The following is a 19,158-nucleotide window of genomic DNA, read 5'->3' as shown; positions in this document are numbered from 1 at the left end:
CGCCTTTCTTCTACTAGAAATAAGCTCGAGTAGCCGAGCATCTTCGTAAACTGATCGAATTGACATGCCTAAAGAATCAGACCACAAGAACCCGTTCTTGAACTTTCCATCATGTCAGTAAGCTTTCTTCTTTGGCTATTCGATGCTACATAATCATTCAGTCTTCAACCTGCCAAGGATATTATCAAATCACTAGCAGGCAGAAAGAATGCAATTAATGGTTGGTGAATATATCTTGGCATCAGACTGGGCCTTCCTCACCAGCCGAGTACGATTGACTCGGCATCCCCAAGACCATGAGCACTTCAAGCAGCATGGGCGAAGCTGTATCCGAGGGCTTATCCCACTCAACAGTACCTGGTGCCCGATGCATGTACTGCCACGAAGAATGCAATCGTGTCTGGATCCCACATGTGGCCATCAAACGTGTGGAGATTGTGCTCGAAAGATGACTCACAACGCCGTGGCAGCGAGGTGCAGTCTGCCACCTCGATGCTGTGGTCTTGAATACACGGAACTGCTGATCCATTTTCTGCTCGGTGATGATGGATTTTGCGTGTACCAGGCCAGGGTGCTTGAATATACTAGCAGACATCCGGTATACTGCGCAGTCCCTTCTTGCTCTGTCTTCATCGCGCCTCGCAACAACATTGAGGGAAACTATGCATGTTGTCCTAATTGTGGAACCAAGACCCACGTTCTTTGCCGCGCCATCGCGCATCGCGGGAGGTGTCAAAAGGATGAGGCCCTCCAGGCTACTCTGAAACTGGCCAAGGCTAAGAAATGGCGATGATGCTACTGGTGCCAGACGATGGTGGAACATACTAAAGATGGTTGCAAGATCGTGACATGCCAGTAAGTCTGCTATACCTGACCGAGCTTGGGAACTAATTACTGACTTACTCTAGCTGTGGAAAGGTTTTCTGTTACTGCTGCGGCGCTCCCATTTTTAGACGGGTATTGTAGCTGTATAGGCTGGCCGAACCGAAGAAGGCAATTTGGGGGTCGCTACGTACTCCTTTCCCTTCTCTCCCCAGTCGATTATCTTTGTCGAAAGCTAGAAGATTGTTTATTTTAGGGGTATCTTGATCTTGCTTAGTGGGGTCTGTTTTGCTAATTCTGCTTGTACTCAGTAGAAAAATGAGTGATTAGTGATCCAGATCCAGGTTTCAGTCAATTTGGACAGCTATGGACTATTTAGGTCTAGCGTGTTTGTTAGTTAATCAAAAATGTGCTTATGTCATAGGCATTGTCCGGCTTTGTGCGCTGGGTTTACATCAGCCCAGATCGATGACGCACGTAAATGTGCACAACCTCTGCATAACTGGGGGTAAAGAGCATAAGCTGCATGCGAACAGCAAAGATCAGCCCGACTATTTCACTAATCATAAACTTTATGGGCTGCAGATCGACTTGGATTTCCGAACACAAACTTGAGCAGGTGAAATAGACTCGCCTCGCCCCCACGTGTGCCCAACCGTCTGACATTTTCCCTCCCCTGAAGTCTATTCATCATCCCTTTCTTGCCTTCCATCCTCGGTTCGATATCATCACGCCTGTCCAACACTAGTCACTCCTTTCTATTCATCTCGTTAGGTAAATATTACGGTCGGCTATCATAGTTTCACATCTTCTTGAATCACCATAAAAGTGTCACGGGGAGTTTATCCATGCAGCGCAGAGAGAGGCCTGTCGGCAATCATCTTGTCCCTGGATAAAAAAGCAACCAACGGTGACACCATGGCCGACACAAAAGATCACCCGCCAAGGAACGATGGGAAATCCATAGAAAACCTTCAAGAAACCGTTCTGAAGGGAGGGAAAAGGCGCCTGCCGCCATTCCTCGACCATTTCAACGCGCGCGATCTGAAAATCCTTTTCCGCTGTTGGGTCGCAGCCTGGGTGGCTTGTTTGTTGTTCCTGATCAGTCCATCCCTGTCGAGTTTGGGACAGGCTACTTTCTTCGCATGGTAGGTCGACTTGACTGTTTCTTCTGCAATACGCGCTAACTGCTTGCACCAGTCTTGTATTGCTTATGCTCCCACCCTCGAGTGTGGTGTTTATCTACCTCCTCGGAGCGCTCTCCCTATACCTGGGTGTGTGCTTAGCCTGGGCATGGGGCGTCATCACGATGAAGGCCGCCTACGCAGCCAGATCATCTGCAGACACGCAGGCGCAATTGCTGGCACTGGAGCAGACCGCGGCGCAACAGGCTAACGCAACTGGGCAATCAGTCGCCAGTGTGGTCCAGGTGTTGGTTTACAATGGCCATATGCTGGATGCGCGAGTGACGGCGGTCACTTACTGTCTCATTTGTACTTTCATTTATCTCATGGTATGACTCTGGTCCACGCTCGTTTACCCGGTCAGTAATAACCGTGCAGCCAGGCACGCCTCCGAGCCAGCAATCCGAGAGCAACCTTTACGGCGATTTTCGCCATCATCATATCCGACCTGTTTCTCACGTATCTGCCCCTGCTTCCCTCGTTCAACGGCACATTACCCCTTGCACTTGCCAAGCCGGCTGGCGTCGGCATCGGCTTGGGGTTTGCCTGTTCGGTGCTGATATTTCCGCAATCCACTTCACGAGTCGTTCTCAACAGCATGGAGGATATCATTGAGCTACTCACTCACCCACTAGCGTTCACCTTGGCGACGCTGGGGAAACGTGATCCAGACTTGAATATGGCGCAGTTGCGCAAGACACAAGTCGGCATCATCGGCGAGTATCGGAAGGTCGAGCCCGCCCTAGCGTTCTTGCCGTTGGATTTCTCGATCGGGTGTTGGGGCGCGCAGCATGTGGGAACTCTTAAGGAACCTGTTCGACAGGCTATCGGAGCCATTCTCTCCTTGCTCGAGTTTCACATGAACCGCGTCTCCGGCAAGGCTCGCGCGAGAGAAGTTTTAAAAAAGTATGCAGACCGAATTGAGTCGCAAGATGAAAAGGTCAAGCCCTCGCGTGAGGTGGGACGCCACCAGCTGCAGCAAATGGCGCGTTTGCTAGATGGTTTGCGCAATTCCGACAGCGAACCTATCCCGGAGGAAACCCTCCAGGCATTCGTGAGCGCTGCTTCAACGGCCATTGAAGCATGTGTGGCTGCACTGGCCGCCGCGAAGGATTGCATTCACATGGCAAATGGCCGACCTTGGTTTCGGCGCTCTTCGCCCGAGGCGCGGGAGGAATTGTGCCAGCGGAGCCGCAAGGCTCTCGAAGATCTTCGCGCAGTGCGCCAAACCTTCATTCGTAACACAACAGAGTCGCTGGTTAGCTGCTACGGGCCGCTAATGGACGGGAGACCGGGTGACGACGCTGACCGTCACGCCAAGAACTTTGGAGGCATTGTAGTCGGGATGGTGTTCGAGGAAATCATGGCCAACGCAATGGATAAAACCGAGTCCTTACTGGATCAGGTGCTGAACATCTTCCTGAGCTCCCAGCGAACACGAGTGTGGTGGCCTTTGAGCCTCAAAGCCTTTGTGTCCTGGGTGTCAGGCAAGGGCAACAAAGCCCCTGCCATGGCTCAAGTCGCAGACGACGATCCAGAAGAACAGGCCGACGCAACCAAATCAGTGCAAGAAAGATTGCGGCTGAGTCGTGGATACCGCGTCAAGCGCCGCGGTCTTCCTAGTCGCATTATTCTGGGCACGTACCACTGGTTCACATCAGCAGAAGGACTCTACGCTTTACGTATGGTCGTGGTCACTATTGCCATTGGGATTATTTCTGCTCTACCCAGTACGGCGGGCTTCTTCTATCGCGAGAAAGGTCTTTGGGCTTTGATCATGGCGCAGACAGGTCTCTTGCCGTACATGGCTGATTACTTATTTTCTGTCGTTGCGCGCGTTATAGGAACCGTTGTTGGCGGCCTCTTGGGCTTGCTAGCATGGTATATCGGTTCAGGCAATGGACCGGGCAGTCCCTATGGACTAGCGGCTATCATGGCCGTGATGCTTGTAATCTTCCTTTGGTCGCGTCTTTTTCTGCCTCCTAGCCTCCTGCAGGGGAGCATCATGGGTGGTGCTACGTTTTTGCTTGTTGTTGCGTACAGCTACGACGATACGTAAGTACCCTCCAAGTCGCAAAGCCCTAGTCCTGCTGTGATTGACTCTGACTATTCATGCAGCCACATCCCAACCTATGGCAATCCAGGCGTCGGATACACCGTCTTCTGGCGCCGACTGCTGTTAGTCCTGATCGGTGTCGGCGTGGGAACCGTAGCTCAGCTGTTCCCGCACCCTCCCTCCGCTGCGAAGCATATCAGCAAGACTTTGTCCACCTCCATTCGTGCCATATCGGATCATTACGCGCTCCTCTTGTCCTGCTGGGGTCGAGGCCAAGAAGACGGTCGCATCCTCGCCGAGCCAATCTCACTTCAAATGGCCGAGTCCCTTGTGTTGCTCGATGGGCCCATTCAGCTTCTGCGGTACGAATTTTCCAGCTCGCGGTTCGACAGCTCGAGCATGGACCAAGTCAAGCTCCTCTGTCACGGGTTAAACCGGAACCTCGGGCGGCTACTCTTACTCTCGGCGTCCTTGCCGCAAGAATACCAAGACCGCCTCGCGCGGATGACAGGGCTGCTGGACCATCGCTGTATCGGCGAGATCATGGCCGTGCTGAGTGTCTGCGAGCAAGCGCTCAAGACGGGCGATGCTCCACCGGAGCTCTTGCCCACCCCGCTGATGCAGCGGTCTATGGAGTATTGGCACACGCACGCGATGGATACTCTGCTGTCGCCGGAGATGCTGCGGGATGAGAACTATCGCCGGTACTGCGTCGGGGTGAGTGCGTATGTCAAGTTCCTGAGTACGGTGGACGAACTGGTGCTGGTGATCAAGGGGGTGTTGGGCGAGTCACACCTGGTTTCTTGGGAGCAGTCTGAAGTATGAGGCGGGTGTGGTGTAGGTTGTAGCTTACATTTTGGAGGAATATATATCTCTAGGATACTATAACGCATATAACATCAATTTAATCAAGAGCCTACCAATAGAACGGTGCTATTGTGTACCCCTCCTGACCTGCTGAACCGCAAGTGCCGAACCAACGGTTTCAAAACCAAGTTCTACTTTTCTCCATACCTAGTTATAGTTATCTAAGCCATGGTTTCTATATTTGGGCTTCAGCCGCCAAGTAAAAGTTTTACCAAGCTGTAATTGAGCTTGGCAGGGATTGTACGTAAAGAAAAAAAACTTGCGTTCGCTGAGTCAATGACAAGATCCTGCCTGGACAAAGGGCTGTGATGGCCCCCTCCAATGACTCTTGCTGCGTCTTCTTTTCGTATCTTGACTGTTTCTCTATTTCAGGGACTCTGTACGAGTTTTATCCACGATGATTTTATATACGAGTCGGCATTGAATTCCGCTGCAATCGCTGCCAAATGCCAGCTCCAGACCTCGTCCACCGTATCCTGTGTTTTTCGTCAGCATAAAACGTGGCCTCCCCGAGCGCTGCTCCATTTTTCAACCGAAATTCCAACCCCTCCATGACTTGCCATATCAACACCCAGCAATAGTCCAAGCACAGGAACTCAGTCCCGACCACAGATAACCCAACGACAATGATGTTGGTGATGACGATTTCCCTGACTATCCCCAAAAAAGTTGTCCGAAGCACTACGAATTCCATGAATCCCCACCTCGTCCAGTGCATTCGACTTGCACATCGCCTGCTGGACATCACCTGCGAGGCCCACTTCCACACATCCATGGCATAGAACCAATCAACGATGCACTCCCGGTCCCTTTATCCCATCGTCTGACTGGCAGCCAGCAACAGCCCAGCGCGGCCCCGGCGAGATCTGCCCCTTATCCTGGCGTTTTCTGCGACGAAAGGCTGTCATGTGTTTTGTGCTGTCCAAGCATGCCTGGTGCGCCGGGGGTAGTGAGTAGCGAGTCGCGTTGCTCTCACAGAAGGGGAACTAGCGCGGATCTTTGCTCATTTGGATGTGAAGCGTGGCTTTCATAATCCCTGCAGGGGACAAGAGTCGTGGTACCGTGGTTGTTGGTAAGAAGATAGGCGGGGAAGGGGGGGCTCACGAGTGTGGGCGTCGAGCACGAACGTAGCGCGGGGTTGGGGTGGGTTTCCTTTTCTGGGAAGTGAGATAGCTCGGAGTTAGTGTGTTGATGGCGCTCGAGGTGTGGTGGTATTACGTATTGAGTGGATGGCAATCTCGATAGAGCGAGGTCCTTGCTAAAACGACGGAAACCGGAGTGGCCTTCTGGATTAGTCCGTTGTAGCCTTGGACACTGGATGTACCGTAGCTTGCGTTGGGAGTACTTTTCTAGCTCCTTGTTGCCTTGGCAGTTGGGGCCTCGGACTCTAATGTGCGTCTATTCGTCGGCATCTTCCATGTCGCAACCCCGATAGAGGGGATCGGGCTCTGCATAGATTCATTCATTCTCCGAGTGAGATCGGGCCATCTGATCGGAGGGATGTCGCGGTGTGAATAATGGAACCGAGCGAACTCTGAATGGAGAGTGGGCAGGTTGCAATGGCCGGGTCAGAATGGCCGGGGGTGGTGTAATCCACCAGGATAGTAAGTTAGAGCTATGTTGTCATAAAGGGAGCATGTGACCTGGAGTAACGGGTTCCTGACAGTGTCGGCTGTGCCATGGTTGAGAACAACCCGGCTGCCCAGCACATCATATGGATAGCTAAGCCTTGGGCCGAACAAGGAAGCTCACTTGATAGCCGGACTGGAGCTGTCCACCGAGCAGCGACCCGCGCTTTCCTCCCTTCGGGTACCTCTTTTCCCTCCTACTCGGAGGAAGCTTGCTCTGTAACCGAAGCTGTACCATGGCAAGCAACCACTTACAGTTCTCGATGCAAATTAAACCGTGAGCCCGACATCAGAGCAATAGCAACACAAAAGCGAGTTACCCCACCTGTTGGCGTACAGCACGAATGAATCTCGCTCTGGATATTAAAGCTGACCGCCACAAGATGGGTAGATCCTGATCGGGCTCGGACAGGCTGGATACATCAGGTCAAGACCGCATGCGGCGACCATGTGCAGCAAGCTTCTCTCGGCTGCAACGTCTTTCCCGAATCGTTCTCTTCGATAGGTGCGATAATTCCCAAACCCCGCTAAGGAGCAGCCACAATCTATCGCCTCAATCTTCCACCAGCCAACGCACGAAGGCAATTACGCTCAAGCTTCGCCATGCGTCCACCGCCTAACCTAACTTACCCGATGCTTGGATAATGATTCTGCCGTCTGAGGTCACATGACCTGGGTGCAGACTGCGGCTGCGGGGGAAAACGCGGGATTTCTGGGGTTGGGCTCGATTCCCACTTTCTCCTCGATTCTCACTCAATCACTAGGTTCTTATCAGTCAATTCGCTCTCCACAAGCCAGGTTGCGCGGACTGACCTGAACCAACCGAAGTCAAATGTCTCGGACACAGTTTCCATCCCCGCAAAGAATGGCCCGACACCCAAGCACCCACAGTGCCAGGTTTATCCCAGTTTGGCCCTGGGGCCCCGCATACCCGGATTGAGATTTATCCACAGAAGGCTAATCCCCCGCGGGGTTACCATCATCACAGTCTCACGCTTGGCCCTCGCATCAGTCCATCCAATTTCGTTTGATTTCCCTCTCCCTTGCGACTGGTTCGCCAAAACGCCACCAACCCTTTAGCTTCGGAGTTCGCACGCCACAACCACCTCCCCTTCCAATCGAACCCTGTTGTCTCGGCGCCTGCCCTGCTTTGGGTAACGCTCCCCTGTCGTCTCACTCGGAATGCTGGCTTCTTGCGTCGGGAAAACTGGCAAAACCCCGGCGGGCAAACACAGACTAGCTCCCCTGGCTGTGAATGCAACCTCAGGCTTGGAGGCTTGCAGGACGCCGAAACTATAAGACCCGGTACTTACCCTTTTTCCCGGCTTGGCTTTCTCTTCTTCCGTGTGGCACTTTAGCATTATCCGCGCCTGCAGTATGTCGACCGACGTTGAGAAATCCAAGGGTGGGCTCCAAGGGGAGCATGTCGACGTTGATCATGTCGAGCTCAAGCTGAACTCTGATCTCATGAGAGAGGCGTTCGATGCCGAAAACCGCGAGCATGAAATGGGCGTGTGGGAGGCGGCCAAGACGCACCCCTGGGCTTGCTTGTGGGCTTTCATCATGTGTTTCACTATTGTGAGCTAATCTTCGGTCGATGATTGCCGGATCGCCGCTAATGCAAGTAGGTCATGGAATCGTTCGACATGTTCCTGAACGGTAACTTTGTCGCCCTCAATGCATTCCAACAAAAGTTTGGTGTTTCCGTGGCGGGATCGACAGAAAAGGTCATCCCGACTCGGTGGCAGAGTGCCCTGTTCCAGGCTGGCCAATGTGGCGCATTTGTCGGCGTCTTTTTAGCCGGTCCAATCACAAATAAGCTGGGATATAGATGGACGACTATAATCGGCCTGATTCTCATGAACGCCACTATCTTCGTCTCCTTCTTTGTGAGTTGTTCTGTATTCTCCCTCGGAGCTACCATCTGACGCAATCCAATTAGGCCAACTCCCTCGCCCTTCTGACCGTGGGTCAAGCTTTGGAAGGTGTCCCATGGGGTTTCTTTATCGCCAACTCCCCGGCCTATGCCAGTGAAGTTGTGCCCCTCGCTCTTCGAGGTGCATGTACCGCGACTTTGCAGATGTCTTGGTCCATCGGTTCGATTATCGTTGCCGGTGCTACCTACAGCTACAACAAGTATGAGAATGAGTGGGCCTGGAAAGCGCCCCTGGCCTTGCAGTGGATGTTCCCGGTCAGTTAACCCTTGCTTTTGTTCCACCAACGCAAGCTGACCCTGTTAGACACCTCTCCTGATCCTGGTTTTCCTTGCCCCCGAGTCGCCTTGGTGGTTGATTCGTCGTGGGCGTCGGGAGGAGGCTCTTCGTTCCATCAAGCGCCTCGGTAAGGAGAAGGAAGAGGAGGCCCACCAGGCTTTGGCCATGATGGAGCGTACCGTAAAGATTGAAAAGGAGCAAGGCGGAAACCCGACGCTTCTCGACCTTTTCAAGGGCACTGATCTGCGAAGAACGGCCATATCCTGTTTCTGTTACGCAGGGCAGAATTTCGCAGGTAATTTGATTGCCAACCAAGCAACCTTTTTCTTCGAGCGTGAGTGATTCCACAGTTCCCGAGACCAAGGACGTGACGACTAACCATCCGCTTAGAGGCCGGCATGTCGTCGGATCGTGCTTTCCAGTTGAACCTGGTGAACTCGTGCCTCCAATTCGTGGCCAACGGCCTTTCCTGGGTTGTAACCGCCTGGTTCGGACGCCGCACGGTCTACCTCTGGGGCACTGCAACCAACATCATTTTGCTTTTTATTCTTGGTATCGTCGCCTCGGTGGAACAGAACGATCAGACCAACATCGCCCAGGCCTCCCTCGGAATCCTCATCTCCTTCGTGTTCGCGGGTACTCTCGGACCGATCTCCTATACTATCATTTCCGAGACCTCTTCCATCCGTCTTCGTGCGCTGAGCACCGCTGTCGGTCGTGCTGCCTACTATGTGGCAGAAATTCCCATGATCTACCTGGCCTCCAAGATGCTCAACACCACCGGATGGAACCTGGCTGGCAAGTGCGGTTACGTCTGGGGTGGCACTGCCTGCGTGTGCTGGATCATGGCCTACTTCTTCTTGCCCGAGCTGAAGCACCGCACGTACCGTGAAGCCGATATCCTGTTCAACCGCAAGGTTCCGGCTCGGAAGTTCAAGTCGACTGTTATCGGGGTCGACGAGAACGAGTAAGCGTGAGTGCACTGCGAAAGATTCTAGAGCGCTTTGTGATTATATGCGCATGATACCAGTGATGTGATAGTTGATTAATTGATTGATGCATTCTGCCCGTATGTTCAGCTTCTAGTAGACCTCGTAGTGGGATGAGGCAAGATATTGTACCACAGGAACAAAATTCAGCATTGACCTGTTGCGAGTCGTAAGTGCTCGTATTGTGTGCCATTTGCAAAATTGCTTGCTTCGTAGCCGGCTATATTCAAACAACCAATGTGGAAGGCACAGGACATACTGGCCCTGATGATTCTGCCCACGGACGGCGTCCGCACTATTCATTCCAGCTGACCTGACCGACGGCTCACCAATACATGTTGCACGGCATGTCTAGTGTGAAGAAGATCTCGAACGTCAATGCCCATGGGTCTTGCGGCACGCCGAGAGATCCCCAATAATAGCAAACACACGTATTGGCTTTGCTGACGCAAAGATTTGTGCCTTGGGCACCAGTCACCTGATGGTCTAGTTTAGCCGCCAGCCCAGGCCAGCAAAATGACAAGCAGAATCTTATCTGCCATCATTCCATTCTACTACTCCCTTGAGCACCGCAGCCTACCTCTAGCTAATATACCTGAGCCAGGATCGATGCGAGAAAGCCGAAAGGCTACTCTACAAAAAGCAATGGAGAGAAGCCGAAGAGATTCAAGTACAAATGACAGAGGCGTACATGTCAATTTCAAGCCCTGAGCATCCTGCAACGATGCAAAGCATGGGTCAACTTGTTCCGATCTACCAGCAACAGGACCGCTTGAAAGAGACCGCACAGCTGGGTAGACATATTGTGGAGAGTTCCAAGAGAGTACTAGGAGCTGAAGATTTTGAGACATTGATGAGCATGCACCACCTCGCAACTCAAACACACGAATCTATATTTCGAGGCCTTGAAGTTGATGTCCGAATGCGTGTGCCTGATGAGATACCACTTAGGCCCTGATAATACTGATACTAGGGATTCGTCGGACACACTGGCAGAATGGCAAGCCGATACATGGCCACCGAAACCCGGAGAAGAAGAGGTCTCTCCCGCAATCGGCATGGTATCTCAGCAGGAAGTTTAATCATTCGGTTGCCTAAACGTTCGGAATATGCTGGCATCGTGTAAATCACTTAGGGGAAACAAGCTGACGCGTAATTTCTCTTATCGAGATGTAATTACTTTTGTCCAGGCTAAATTACGACTGAATCAATCCTCGTGTGACTCCAGGGACGATACGAGCGGCTCTCTGATTATGGCTTCATAGCTCTTAAGTCTATGAACAGGCAAACCAGCCCTATATTTGCAGGGCCTCACCGAGACAAGCTAAGTATAAGCATAACAATACTTCCCTGATCGCGTATCCACTACCTCTCCGATCCGCCTCTGGCGATCCAAGACCCCAAAGTCCATCAACGTATCCAGCGTCACCAACGGCGCGTCAGGAGGGTTATAGATCACCGCCGTCCCATTCAGCGCGTCCCACCGCGCCGCGAAATCCCGCTCCTGCCACAGCGTCCACATCCGATCCACCATGCCATGGTGCAGGAAGAAGGCGGGATCGTGCGGACTGGCGAAGACATCGAGCATCGCCCCGCCGACCGTCGTATGCCCGCCGCCATGCGACCCGATCAACGTCGCGTTACTCGGGTCCATCACGGCCATGAAGGCGTCCATATCTGGTGCCCCGAGCAGCATGTCCACGCGCTGCTGGGTGTTGAGGATCTCCAGCGACTCGGGACGGAAGTTCCGGTTCAGACATCTGGGGTTGTAGCGCCATGGGTCGGGCGGGAGGGGCCCGTAGGATTTCACAAAGTCGCGACTGAAGGGGCCGAGGTGCAGGGTCCAGTTTGCGAAGGGCCCGGAGGTCACGCATCCGCCGCCAGCGCCGGGGGGTAGACACCCGCCTAGGTTGGCGGGGCAGAGAGCGGGGTGTTCGGCTACCGAGGCGTTGTAGATGCCGTTGCCGCCGAGGGAGGTCGGGGAGTTATCGAAGAGGGGGCTCGACGGGAGGTTGTTGTGGGTGTAGAGCGGCCAGTCCCAGTATCTGCAGCATTGATTAGCTTTTGGGGGTAGGGGGTTGGTTTGGTGGTGGGGAGAATGGGCATACGGTTGTGCGCCAGTGTATCCGCATTCTTCGCGGATGGCTTGCTCCCATAGCCAGGTGAAGTGGCGGTGCCAGGGGAGGAGGAGCCCGTTATTGTGGATGACGAGGGTGTTGTTGATGTGCGTGCTGTCGGCGTGTTAGTGCTTCGCTGGTCTGGGAGTTGAGTCGCAGGTGGGCGGCTCACATCACAAAATCATCGATGCGATCTCGCGCGCCTGGAAACTGGTCGCGAGGGAGGCGCGAAGGCCGACTGCGCATACACCACAAGGCGTCGATGTAGTCCGTCCGCTCTTGGGGTTTCAATTCCCGCCTGGCAAGGGTCAGAGAATCCTAAAATTCAATCTGGGAACGGAGCGAGGTACCATTCCCGGCGAATCTGTGCGGTCTCTGGATGACAACGCGACTGGGGTGCCGCCAGCACAACGGTGGCGGCAAGTAGGAGAGAATTGAAGATGCGCATCTTGACCGAACTGCCGAGTCACCTGTCCTCAGGCCGAAAGACTTGCGCGACGACTACGAAGAAATGCACCTTATATACCCCACGGGGTCCCGAAATCAGGCAACCTCAGCTTTTGACCCTGCATGCTGGGTACACAGCATGCAGGACGTCCCGGGTATTCGCAGAAGACATATCCACCCATGCCAGAGAAGCAAAAATTTCGGCGTCTCGGGACCATTCCGCTTCGGTTCAGAAAAAGCAAAGCTGGTTATTGGCAATTATTTCCATTAGACGGGTGTATAGTGCATATGATACATCAGATCGATCCTCCCCGCCGCTAGTAACACTCGATACTGTCGATGAAGGGAATTGGGTCGGAGGAGGTGTGTAGGCCTGGGTTGAGCATGGTACTCCGGCCAGTGCAGCCGATTGCACTGGTTGCTGTCAGTCACCTTCCCTCAATTCTTCTCTGGTCCGGGGTGAAGCTTACGTGAATAGTCGACACGGCCGCGACAGAAATACGGTGTTGACCTCCCTGTAACCTGTCAATGTCTGCTGGGAAGACCCAGGATCGATCGCACTCACTCTTCCGAGAACTTCCAGCAGTCGTTCAAAGGAACCTGCATGGACCGACTCCCCTCCGTGGTCTCGTATCCGACCTGTCGGCTGGTCAGCGTGCGATTTATGTTTGGCTGTCTGCGCGACTCACGGTAGTCCATTCCATTGCGCTGCTCACCGCCGCGAGGAGCAGCGCGCCCAGGGACAACGACAACGATTTGATGGCAAGCATGGTGGCGGTGGCTGTTGGAGAGAGATCACCAGGGTCTGATTCTTTGGGAAACAACGAGGCCGATGGTGGACTGTCGCGGGCGCGCACCATCTGACACGTAGTATTTAAGCTGTCGAGGGCGCGGCAGGGCAGACCCTTTGTTGTGGTTTGCTCACATCCCTTGCGTCGATCGGGCGGCGCATTCCAAGCGCGACCCTGCGTCACGGTGCGGTGGTCGAATACGAGGTCGTTTTATCTGGTTTGCGACGGAGGACTCCGTTTTGAGGGATGGTTGAGTCCATCAGCAGAGAACTAATTTGGCCTCGTTGCGATCGATCTGTTAGGTCTGGTGTAGTCAGGTGACTGTCAGACACGGCCAAATGAAGTTGTTTACGATCGGACCTGAGAGCGAACACGGCAGGTCGACCCCGAGACTCGGAATCTTACTTGATTTAAACCCATCTGGGGGTTTCAACTTTTGAATTGCCGAGGTTGGGCAGGGTCCAATTGCGGGTGAAACATTATCCTCAGCATCGCAGGACTCGACTTTATATACTGTGCTTATATCTCCGATGCAGAGGTATTGAAATTCTCCATACTCGCATTCGATTTTGTCTTCGCTGCAAAGCAGCTTTCTGCGCATCACAATGCATGTGTGCGCGTGGCGGTCGAAGCCATCGGAAAGGACTGACTCATCAGGGCGGATAAATATCCGCCACAGTCAAGCCTCAAGGCTTGGAATCAAGCTACCTAAGCTGTGCCATCCGTAACTTAGCTGGCAGCCTGGCAGCTTGCCACAGTTGAGAGGCTCGAGACAGCGAAGCATAATGTGAAGGGCCCTGAGAAGGAAGCTTGGGTCTTGAGCTCGGCGTGCGGGGTTGGCACGTGGATAGGCTCGACTAAGGCCCAAAACAGCCATCCGGGAGTTTGGCTCGGGAGTTGAACTCCCTCATCCTCGGCCGGACGGCTGACCACCTCGGCTGCCTCGTCGGACGGTATTATATAACGACTCTGACAGCCCCAGGAGGGCGTGACCGGCAATGTTGGCTGCCTCCTATTTACCGCCGATCCACCGGGTGCTCGCTTGCTGGGCAATCACGATGCGCTGCACTGACCGCGGGATCCACGTCGCCCCGTGTGGGCAATCCAGCCCGTTCTAGAGGTCCTTATCTCGGCTAATTTTGGTTTCCTCCCCGGGTTTGGCGCGCTGCGGGTCCGAAAGGCGTGGATTCGCCCCGTGGGGAGGCGAGGGGAGGGGAAACGGGAGGGTCCGGGGTTGAGGGCATGGGGGATTTCTCTTTATCTCCCCTTCCCCAGGTTGACCTGGGCCTCATACGATGCTGAGAGCTGTCACCCCATTCTCCCATCATGCCATCTATCGGAATGTCAACCTCATCGCCGGAAGACCTATCCGGCAAAGCACACTCGGACTACTTCGAGACGACCGAGAAAACCGCCTACGTCTCCGATGCCGTCGAGTCACTGTCCGAATCCCACAAAGCCTACCTCATCGAACGCCATGGCACCCTGGAACTTGATCCGGTGCCGAGTATGGACCCCGCGGATCCGTACAACTGGCCCGCCTTCAAGGTAAAACATCCTGCCTGGCGCGGTGTATCGTAGCAAGTTGGGAATAATAACCATAAGTAGAAAACCTTGAATCTGGTTCTCGTGGCCTTCCACGCCTGCATGGGCACATTTACCGCTGCGGCCATCATCCCTGCGTATGAATCGATCTCCGAGGACTTGGGGGTGAGCATCCAGCGCACCAGCTACCTGACCTCGCTGCAAATCGCCATCCTGGGCGGCGCCCCGTTGCTGTGGAAGCCCCTGTCGAACCGTTACGGCCGCCGTCCGATCTTCCTTCTGTCGCTGGTGTTGAGTTGCGTGTGCAACATCGGCTGCGCCCGCAGCCCCGACTACGCCTCGATGGCGGCGTGCCGCGCTTTGGTTGCTTTCTTCATCTCGCCGGCCATGGCGATCGGCAGCGCGGTCGTCACGGAGATGTTCTTCCGCCACCAACGCGCCCGCTACATGGGGATCTGGGCGGTGATGGTGACGCTGGGGGTGCCGATTGGGCCTTTTATCTTCGGGTTCGTGACGGAGCGCGTGGGATACCGCTGGATCTTCTGGATCTTGGCTATTGTAAGCGAGCCTTGCCTTTCCTCCCCCCCCCCCCCCCCCAACCCATCCCTAACTGACCGTTCCTCCAGACCAACGCCGTCGAATTCATCCTCTACCTCCCCTTCGGCCCCGAGACCCGCTACGTCGGCACCGACCTGCACTCGTCGACAACGTCAACTTTCAAACGCGAGTACCTCACCCTTTTCCACCGCATCGACCCGACCCCCTTCCGGGCGGCGGAGTTCTACCACCCACTCACCCTCTTCACCAACATCCCCGTCCTGATCGCGGCCGTCGCCTACTCCATGGTGTTTCTGTTCGGGTCCGTCATGAACTCCGTCGAGGTCCCGCAACTGCTGCAGGTGAAATTCGGGCTGAACGCGCAGCAACTCGGCCTCCAGTTTCTGGGATTGATTATTGGCTCCCTCCTGGGCGAGCAACTGGGCGGCGTGCTGTCGGATACCTGGATGAACCTCCGCGCCAAACGCAACGGGGGCCACCCGCCGGCGCCGGAGTACCGGCTGTGGTTGAGTTATGTGGGGTACCTGGTGACAATGGCGGGGATGGTGGTGTTCCTGGTGTGTACGGCGCAGGCAGAGCAGGGAAAATGGACGGTCGTGCCGGTGGTGGGCACGGCGATCGCCGCTTTTGGGAATCAGGTCGTCACCACGGTCATGATTACCTATGCGGTCGATACGTACCCGGCCGATGCGGGGAGTGTGGGCGTGTTTATCAATTTTGTGCGGTCGACGTGGGGGTTCCTCGGGCCGTTTTGGTTTACCGATTTGTTTGAGAGTGTCGGGGTGGCGGAGAGTTCCGGGGTGGTGGTTGCGTTGCTTGTCGGGGTCAGTGTTTTGCCCACGATTTGGGTGCATTGGCGTGGTGGGAGGTATCGGCGGGATTAAGTGAAGTGGTTTATACACTGGACTGATTGGGGTAAGGGGGTTGCGTGGTGGTGAGGGTGAGGAGGATGTTTTGGGTAGAGGTGGGTTTGTATATAGATGTGCTCGTTTATCAATTAAGCTACGGTTTTGACTTGTCTTGACCCTTAATTTTACTCCGATTTGGTATGCTGGATTGTAAGTAGGTCTTCGGCCACTGTCAATAGTACCTGTTAATCACGCACCGTATGCTCCTTCTCATTCCTGAGCTTTCCTGCTAGATATCTCCTATCTCTAACCTGGTAGAGCTACGATCTTCCGTATAAGACCCATTCAAACAAGAGCACACCTAAATAATCAAGAGATCCAGCTTCCTCAACCACAAACAATTGAAGAATCAACAGCTAATCCCACTCGGCAAATTCACACACTTGGAACTCGTCTTCCCCCCACTGACACTCACATCAGTCCACGTCCAATCCGAACAACTGCCCGACCCGCACGAGATAAGGATGTTGGTCCCCGAGCTGACCACCGAGCCGTGCACGTTATCCAGCACAAAGTCCGTGATCGGAACCCCCGTCGTCGGCGTCTCCGACGTGTCGCCGTAGTTCTGTTGGACCACGATCCCGTACTTGGCGATGGACGTGAGTGTGATGTCCTTGTAGGTGATGTCGGACACGGAGCCGGTGGTGTCGATGTTGGTTTTGATGCGGACGCCTTTTTTTGGTTAGTTTTGGTTGAGGGGTTTGGGGTTTGGTTGAGTATGGGAAGGGGAAGGGGGCTGGAGAGGACTTGAGGGAGTGGGTTGAAGGATAGGGGCACTAGGGCTAACGGGGACCAAGACAGGAACAGGAAACGCACCATTATCCGAATTAATGATCGTCGAATCCACGAACGTCACGTTCTTGACCGTATTATCACTACGTCCGCCCACCGAACCAATGGACAAGCCGTGACCACCGGAGCAGTAGCCGCCCGAGAGGTAAATATTCTGCTGCCGTTAGCCACCATCACCATCCCCCAAAAGCCTCCCTGGGGGTAAAACTCACCTCCCCCGAATTAACAGCCACGCAGTCATCCTGATTATACACCGTGGCCCCCGTAATAGTCACATACGTACTCGTCCCAATGTCAAACGCATCGGTATTATGCCCGCCATTGTCATCCCCGTCCGAGTTATCGATCGTGATATCCTTGAGGGTCAAATAGTCCGACGACGCGACGCTGAAGACCTGGACGGGCGAATTGACGATCTTCAGCCCGCTGATCACCGAGTTGGTCAGGCTGTGCGCCGCGAAGAACTTGGGCTTCGTCTTGCCCCCGTTCCCGCCCTCGCCGTCCCACCACCGGCTGCCATCCCCATTAATGCTGTGCCCGCTCGCGCCGGTGATGGTTAGGTCACTCCCGGAGACGGAGATCAAGGGGCCACTCCATTCTTCGTAGCCGAAGGTGGTTTCGCCGGAGAAGATTACCTATCCATTTATCATCAGGAGATGTTCAAAAGGGTGAGGTCTAGAGGTGAAAGTGGAGGGGAGGGGGGCAATGGCTTGGAATAAGGGGAGCCTACATGAGTCCCGTCATTCAACTTGGTCAGGTCCAGCGTCGTCCCCGACGGAACGGCGACATTCGACAGCACAATGGTCGAGCACGAGGTCTTGGACTTGCTAGCCGACGAGGCGCCGTTCGACCCCGAGAAGGTGCAGGTCGTCGCGCGCTTCGCGATCTCCTCGGCCGTGGGCGGGGCCGTGATGGCTGGTGGGGCTGGGCTGGCGAGAACGCTCACAGCGCCGAGGGCCAGCGAGACAAGTAGGGTGGTATTGAGGTGCATTGTTGGACTTGGGCCACGAGGGTTCAAGCTTCTGATTGTCTTGGTGGTCTTGGTGGTGGTTGCTCGAGGGCGCGGGTGGGTATTTATCCTTCTAGCAGTGGTTGCAAGTCGATCTTGAGGAGCTGTGATATTGTAGAACAATCATGCAGGGTCTACCACCCCCGCGTCTCGGTCATTTGTAAGTGGTGGAATAACCATTTTGCTCAGGTATGTTTCAACCCCGTGACGAGGACGAGGTAGAGCATACTGGGAACAGAAGCCTGTCATGGAATCCAGTGGTCTTCAGCTCGGGCTGAGTTGCCACCAGGGAATCCGGGGAAGTCGCCGACGGAATGATATTCTCCAGGGGCTGGTGGCGTGGTTTGCCCTACCATTGCGAAACGACTAACCTCCAGCCCAGACGGAGGGCGGCCCGTGTGAGAGCGCGAACACCTTATAGTCCAGCTCGCTTAGACGGATGTGCAGGCTAAAGAGGGGGCATACAGCGACCCTGGTTCATAGTTTGCGGGGGTATAGGGGAGGAACGGCACTAATTGGCGGAATCACTCGCGGACGGCGGACATTTCAGGGCTGACGATGTTTATTTTTCGCTTGGCTTCACGTCTGGGACTTGTCTTGGCACGGTGGTCTTGGCGGAGGAGCCCCTGAAGACATCCGGCAATTCCGCAGAGGGAACACTCGTCATATGGATGTTGATCCATGGTTCGGTTAAAATGGACGAGGTGCCTCTTAGGTGATATATGTGCCTCTGGTAATCAGGAGAAGTGCGTGCGCCAGCATGTAAGGCTGATTGTAAGTTACACAGCACGGCTGTAAAAAAAAAAAGGTCGTGCCCGGGTTCGAACCGGGGTTATTGGAATATTTCCTAGCCCGAAGGCAAGCGAGGTCAAAATCCAAAGTGATAACCACTACACTACACAACCTGTAGTCGATGCTGCTGCTCGCTTTAGTAATTCATGTAGCCCAAAACCTCTCTCTGCGTCATCTTTTGGGAGTCTTGAGGCACTTGGAAGGCACTTGAAGTCTAACCAGGCACCATGTCTCATCTCTCGCTTGATTCTATCTATCTCTGAGGTAAAGAGGTAAGGCCGTTGGAAATCGCATCAGGTTGATGACATGTGCATCGTGCTCAGTTTTCGCTCCATGACACCGCGATACTCAAGAATGTATTTCCCGCGGCAGCGAGTCATTGGATTCACTGCCGAGACCTGTCCGGCAACACACCCTCCTATCTAAACTGGAGTGAACGC

At 54.3% G+C, this 19,158-nt stretch overlaps 6 protein-coding genes and 1 non-coding gene across 7 annotated transcripts; 3 read left to right on the top strand and 4 right to left on the bottom strand.

Annotated features, from left to right (window-relative positions):
• Positions 1-1,450: 1,450 nt before the first annotated feature.
• Positions 1,451-5,021, top strand: ASPACDRAFT_122307 (uncharacterized protein). Its single transcript, XM_020196529.1, has 4 exons — positions 1,451-1,970; positions 2,023-2,335; positions 2,389-4,061; positions 4,125-5,021. Exons 1-4 carry the CDS (start codon positions 1,741-1,743, stop codon positions 4,885-4,887), a joined length of 2,979 nt encoding a protein of 992 aa, XP_020054853.1. The 5' UTR covers positions 1,451-1,740; the 3' UTR covers positions 4,888-5,021.
• A 2,766-nt stretch (positions 5,022-7,787) lies between these two features.
• On the top strand, positions 7,788-9,840 carry ASPACDRAFT_122306 (uncharacterized protein). The gene is made up of 5 exons (XM_020196528.1): positions 7,788-8,135; positions 8,186-8,446; positions 8,500-8,748; positions 8,798-9,104; positions 9,161-9,840. Exons 1-5 carry the CDS (start codon positions 7,935-7,937, stop codon positions 9,739-9,741), a joined length of 1,599 nt encoding a protein of 532 aa, XP_020054852.1. The 5' UTR covers positions 7,788-7,934; the 3' UTR covers positions 9,742-9,840.
• A 1,132-nt stretch (positions 9,841-10,972) lies between these two features.
• ASPACDRAFT_122305 (tyrosinase family protein) lies at positions 10,973-12,361 on the bottom strand. The gene is made up of 4 exons (XM_020196527.1): positions 12,227-12,361; positions 12,049-12,174; positions 11,868-11,990; positions 10,973-11,804 (listed from the first exon to the last, which is right to left on the bottom strand). The coding sequence occupies exons 1-4, from the start codon at positions 12,322-12,324 to the stop codon at positions 11,084-11,086; spliced, it is 1,068 nt and encodes a 355-aa protein (XP_020054851.1). The 5' UTR covers positions 12,325-12,361; the 3' UTR covers positions 10,973-11,083.
• A 279-nt stretch (positions 12,362-12,640) lies between these two features.
• ASPACDRAFT_45023 (uncharacterized protein) lies at positions 12,641-13,093 on the bottom strand (the record flags this gene model as incomplete). Its single annotated transcript, XM_020201530.1, has 4 exons — positions 12,641-12,737; positions 12,794-12,838; positions 12,889-12,962; positions 13,013-13,093. The coding sequence occupies 4 exons, from the start codon at positions 13,091-13,093 to the stop codon at positions 12,641-12,643; spliced, it is 297 nt and encodes a 98-aa protein (XP_020054850.1).
• A 1,362-nt stretch (positions 13,094-14,455) lies between these two features.
• On the top strand, positions 14,456-16,101 carry ASPACDRAFT_31602 (putative MFS multidrug transporter; the record flags this gene model as incomplete). The annotated part of the gene is made up of 3 exons (XM_020199826.1): positions 14,456-14,662; positions 14,723-15,217; positions 15,286-16,101. The coding sequence occupies 3 exons, from the start codon at positions 14,456-14,458 to the stop codon at positions 16,099-16,101; spliced, it is 1,518 nt and encodes a 505-aa protein (XP_020054849.1).
• Positions 16,102-16,474: 373 nt separating this feature from the next.
• On the bottom strand, positions 16,475-17,908 carry ASPACDRAFT_53360 (glycoside hydrolase family 28 protein; the record flags this gene model as incomplete). Its single annotated transcript, XM_020202738.1, has 4 exons — positions 16,475-16,797; positions 16,942-17,071; positions 17,130-17,552; positions 17,648-17,908. 4 exons carry the CDS (start codon positions 17,906-17,908, stop codon positions 16,475-16,477), a joined length of 1,137 nt encoding a protein of 378 aa, XP_020054848.1.
• An 824-nt stretch (positions 17,909-18,732) lies between these two features.
• ASPACDRAFT_t204 lies at positions 18,733-18,831 on the bottom strand. Its single transcript has one exon. It is a non-coding gene; the product is annotated as a tRNA-Gln (tRNA).
• Between the last annotated feature and the right edge of the window lie 327 nt (positions 18,832-19,158).

Source organism: Aspergillus aculeatus (assembly GCF_001890905.1).
Source record: "Aspergillus aculeatus ATCC 16872 unplaced genomic scaffold ASPACscaffold_11, whole genome shotgun sequence".
Classification (NCBI taxonomy): domain Eukaryota; kingdom Fungi; phylum Ascomycota; class Eurotiomycetes; order Eurotiales; family Aspergillaceae; genus Aspergillus; species Aspergillus aculeatus.
This window is presented reverse-complemented; position numbering and strand designations above follow the sequence as displayed.